This window comes from Panthera pardus, unplaced genomic scaffold, assembly GCF_024362965.1.
Source record: "Panthera pardus isolate Hobbes unplaced genomic scaffold, ASM2436296v1 HiC_scaffold_6, whole genome shotgun sequence".
NCBI classification, from domain to species: domain Eukaryota; kingdom Metazoa; phylum Chordata; class Mammalia; order Carnivora; family Felidae; genus Panthera; species Panthera pardus.
In genome coordinates, this window is record NW_026526991.1 from 993,146 (window position 1) to 998,304 (window position 5,159).

The 5,159-nt window shown below is 59.7% G+C and overlaps 1 protein-coding gene across 1 annotated transcript; it reads right to left on the reverse strand.

Annotated features, from left to right (window-relative positions):
• Positions 1-437: 437 nt before the first annotated feature.
• On the reverse strand, positions 438-4,608 carry DNAL4 (dynein axonemal light chain 4). The gene is made up of 3 exons (XM_019446908.2): positions 4,510-4,608; positions 2,760-2,843; positions 438-1,517 (listed from the first exon to the last, which is right to left on the reverse strand). The coding sequence occupies exons 1-3, from the start codon at positions 4,576-4,578 to the stop codon at positions 1,353-1,355; spliced, it is 318 nt and encodes a 105-aa protein (XP_019302453.1). The 5' UTR covers positions 4,579-4,608; the 3' UTR covers positions 438-1,352.
• Positions 4,609-5,159: the final 551 nt, after the last annotated feature.

Sequence of the window (5,159 nt, forward strand, 5' to 3'; positions counted from 1 at the left end):
GCCCTGTCCTATCTTTCACATCTGCTTGTAACGACTGGGTTCAAGTGTTCCTCCACAGGAGACTGTGGGCTCACTGAGGGCAGGCTCTGTGGCTTTTCCATCTCCGGGACCCTGCCCCTGGGCCCTGGCATCCACCAGCTGTTGAATAAACACCTTTGAACTGAAACCACGTTATGCGAGACTGACGGCTTTACGGCAGCTCGGTCTGGCCATCGAGGGCGTCTCAGTCAGCGTCCGTGTGGCCCCAGCGACCGCGCTCAGCCCCCACCCGGGACGGAACGGCGAGCGGCGGGGCCTGGGCGAGCGGGGCTGTGTCTGGGCCCAGGTTCCAGGAGCCTCGCTATTCAGCCAGAAGTCTCTCTGGGCTCCCGGGACCCACCGCAGCCCGAGGATACCCAGCCCATCTTCCCCTAACCTCAAGAGACTGTAGATCAAGGTCCATTTTTGGTCACTTTAATTGTAAAAACGAAGACATTTATATAAATAAGACCGCTGTGTAAAATAGGATTCACCCTTCTACTAAAACCCTTCTCCCCACGCTCAAAAAAGAATATAGAAAAGCCAGCAGAGATCAGAAGTACAAATCAGCATGCGGTCCCTGATGAGAAGTAACTGGCAGGCCAGGTTTCCCTGCCGAAACAGGCCTCGTGGTGAGCGCACTCCTGGCCCAGGAGCCTCGCCGGAGGCTCAGTGACACCCACGCCCTCTGCCACGGGAGCCCAAGTGCACAGCTGGAGGCGGTACAAAAGGTTCGCGGCCTGGCGGCTGGGGAGGGAGGACAGCACGTGGGGAAAGGCTGTCGGTCCTCACGCCAAAGCCGGGGACGACGGAGCTAGCGGTCCAATGAGAAGCAGAGGTTTGTTCAGCCTGGGGTTGGGCTGGGGAAGGGGCTTCTGGAGGGTCACCTCTTCTCCAGAGGACGAGGGGAGAAAGCTGCCAGTGTCCCTCGAGAGGACAGGCTCCTCCTGGGGCCACGTGCATATGACCGGTGAAGACAAGGACAGTGCAGGCCGGCGGGGGGGGCGGCGGGGGCTCCCGGGAGGCGAGGGGAGAGCGGCCCCCAAGAGAGGTGGGGCTGGCGTGTCCTTGTGCGAAAAATCCCACCTCCCCACCCTCCTACCCTGTCACACCTCCCACCCCTCCCCTGCGTCCAGACCGCGCCCTGCTCTCCCCTTCGCGCGCTGGGGGCCTGGGGAAAGGTGTCCGCGCGTTCACCTGCTGGGCGCGGCTCGGGAAACTGTCATCAAAGGGCAAAAGGAAAGACCCCAGGCTCTCCTTTGCAAAGCGAGGGCCTGCCTGGGGCCGCTCCCCATCCCTGCAGGGGACGGGGGCAGGGGTGGGGGGGGACGGTGTCAGGAGCACTTCCAGACACACACAGCCAGGGTCCCCCCGAAGTACAGGTACAGGAGGTTCTTCACCTCGTGTGTGATCTCAAACCCAAAGCCCTCGCCGATGACCACGTGCCAGGAGGAGCCGAACTTCTTGTCCATCGTCTCTTTGATCATCTTGGCGGCGCTCTGGAACAAAGGGGACGCTCATCAGATGGGAAAGGCTGGGGGGTGGAGCACGAGCCAACCCCCGCCTCCCCCCGGGAAGCCGAAGTCTTGGCGGGAGAAGAGCCTGCACCCCACTCTTCTGCCTCCTGCCAGGGGCTGGGACACAGGGACGGAAGAGCAGACCCTACCCCACCAGTCAAGAAGACACTGGCGAGGCTGGTCGAGCAGGCCCTGGTCTGAAGAGGGAGCCCTGGGTCGGCGTCCAGGCTCCGCCGTTCAGTGCCCGTGTCTGGGGTCGGCGCCGCGAGGCTGCAGTCGGGACTATGCGGTCGGGACCAAGCGCGGTAACGCGCGACAGCACTCCGCACGCCGTGTGCGGTCCTCGTCACTGCGAGGAGGTGTCAAGTTTGTCTCCAGGGAACAGAAAGGCTTTTCCCTAATGGGTCTGGGGAACTTCTGGAAGGGGAGTTGGACTGCTTCCCTCAGTTACGGCAACAGCCCCCACTCCTTCCTGTGCTGGCTCTTTCAAGAAGCTTCTTCTGAGAAGAGGCCTAGGGAGGGGCAGAGGACCCAGCCTCTGAGGGGGAGTCCGTGCCAGGCGCTTGGCCCGCGTCATCTCAGTACACACGTTCTCGCGGCCCCCCGGTGGGGAGGCAGCATCTCACTCCCCGTTACAGACTAGGAGACTGGGGCTCAGAGATGAGAAATGGCTTATCCGGGGTTAAAGAGCTCGGAAGGGCTGGAGACAGCATTTGAACTTGGGCCTGGGTCTGCCTCCCCACTGGCTGGGCTGTCGTGATGCTGACTTCTTTCTCACTCATCACCGGGCTGATGAATGACATTCCTGCGTCACTGCCTGTTGGCCATATCCCCAGCACCCAGAACAGTGACTGGCCCAAGGGATGGCGTTTAACATCTTTTTTTGGATGGATGGATGGACGGGTACGTGAATGAATGCCTGGGCCTCTGTTCTCCCCTGGGACGGAGCCAAGGGGGAGAGGTGCCCCATCCAGCAGACCCCCGGAGATAGGGAACACAGGCAGGGGCACCTGAAGAGCCCTCTAGGGCTGGGCATGACCACCATCAGATCAGTGCCCCAGAGACAGCACCAGCCTCTTCCCTCGCTGGCTTTCCTCGGGCTTCGAATGCTTCCAAGGAAGGCGCTAGCCAGGCCCCAGTAGGACTCTCTGGAGCTGGCTGTGGGGACCGGGGCCACTTGATTCACCCACGGGGGTCACCGAAGGCACAAGGGGCCGCCTGTACCTCATTGTTGTTGGAGAATTTCTCACAGGCCGTGACACACAGCTCCATGGTCTCTACTCGCATCTCCTCTGGCATGTCCGAATGCTAGAGACGGGGCAGGGAGACAAACAGAGAGAGGCATAGCCCACGAGCTGGCCTTCTGGGCTGGCTTCGCCGTCCCAAGCTTAAGGCACGGACATTGGGTAGCTGCCCTGGCACGGCCCTGGGCAAGCCCATCTCCTGACTCGGGGCGTGCAGCTGGGACAGAGGGCATGGAATCTGGCGAAGCCGAGTGGGCTTTAACGCCCGGGCCCCTCTGCAAGGGCACGAAGCTTCCGGCATCACGCTCCAGCCAACAGACACGAAGAGAAGGCTGGCCCGGGCAGGAGAGGATGCCGGTTGCGGAAACAGTTTACATCGGCCCCAGAGCACAGCTGGATCTCAGCCGGAAGGGCCTGGAGAGACAGCTCCGGGTTCTTCCTAACGCTGACCGCTCTCTCTCATCCACTTGGCCGGATCCCCCTCCTCCTCCTGATTGCGGGAGGGCCCTGGGCTTCGTCCCTACCCTGTCTCTTCGCCAGCAAGCTCCTCTCCAGGAGGTCCCACCCTGTTCCATGGCGTCGTGTATCTTCTGCGTGAGGGTTCTTACATTTTCGCTCCCAGCTCTAACCTTTTTTTGGGGGGGCTCCGGACTCCTATGGCCAACTCTCTACTTGACAAGCTGACTTAGACGTCTAAAGGATAACTCGACTTTCCCCATAAACCTACACTTCCTCCTCCTTCCTTTTCTTGGTAATTGACACCATTTTCTCTCCTGAGTTCAGGGGAAAAAAAAAAAAAAAAAGTCCTGGGAGTTATCCTTGACTTTCCTGTCCTCACACCTGGCACCCAACGCGCCAGTGGGTTCTACGGCCTCAACCTCCAAGATGCGTCCTGAGTCTGAACGTGTCCACTTCCACTCCGTGACCTGGGCCCAGCCGCCCCCTCGTCTCCCTGGGCCTCTGCAGTAGTGTCCTCACGGGTCTCCCCACCTCCACTCCGGCCCCCTAAAAATCCATTCTCCTTACAACGGCTGGAGCGATCCTTCGAAAACATCAAACGCGTCCCATCACCCCTCGGCTTAAAACATCCGCTGCTCCCTTCGGGCCCAGGAGAGCGTCCACACTCTTCACCATGACTGTCACAGCGCCTGGCCCACCTGTGAGGTCTGGCCTGCTGTCACTCTGGCACGTCCCCCCACCCGCCTCGGCACTCGTCGGCCTTCCTTCTGTTCCTCCAAAATGCCGAGCTCACTCCCACCGCGGGCGTTCGGGGCTCGCCGTTTCCCCTGCTTGGCACGTGCTTCCCAGACCTTTGCAAGGCTGTCTCCCTAACTTCATTCAAGTCTCTGACCGGAGAACTCTGTCCAGAGGCTAACCCCTACTCTCTAGCCCCTGACACCTGCTTTCTCTCTCTTGATAGCACTATTTACCGGAATTACGCTCCTTAAAACTTTTCTTCCTGTGGCCCAGGCCTTTGCCTGTCTTGCTCGCTACTGCACCCGCAGTGCCTAGAAGAGAGCCCAACGTACAGTAGGTGACCTAAGTAAGTACTTGTCGAGTGAATGAAGGAACGAAGGAACGGAGCGCTGTCGACTCTCAGACCTCCAGACCTGAGCCAGGAGAGCCCTTAACTTCCTCCTCCTGCTGTCCTGCAGGGAACGAGCTCTCTGCCTCGCTTCGAGGCGGCGTGGGCCCTGCTGGCCGCCCTGCCTCCCTGCCCCGGGGCTTACCCTGACCAGAGGGAAGGTCTGCAGCCGCTTATAATCAGCCTCATCTTTCTTCCCTTCTGTTTCTCCCATGATCCTTCCACCGTGACCCCCGGAGGGAGAGAGTGGTGCTGGCACTGGCAGTGAAGACCACACCCTGGAGATTCAGGAAGCAGGCCCTGCCAACTGGGTGGGAGCAGAAAATGTCTTTCCTCAAGGGGTGCTGTGGAAAACAGGAAAAACCAGGAGAAAGAGTTGGCTTTCAAACCATACATCACAAATTAGAAATGTCTCACTGACAACTTGACACCTCCCCGTCTTAACTCCTCCGCATCCTTTTCCAAATGGCCAGCAAGTCTGCAGACGGGAGGATGAGTCAACGCGAGATGCTGGGACCCGGTGCTTAAGAACACGCTGGTATGCGGCTACAAGCCCACACTGTCATTATCAAGACAAATACTGAGTGCGGGCCAGGCCGAGGGTGGAGCCTGCAGCTTACAATTAACGCACGCAGCTTCTCTGCATGCACACGTATGTACACGGTCCTTACTCCCCAGCACACGTAGCTGGAAAGGGAAACGTCGGGTCAGGATCAACAATCCCGGGCTTATGTGCAAGCCGGAGCCTCTTCCACGGGTCCCTGATCTGCGGAAGGAATGGGAACAGTGATGGTC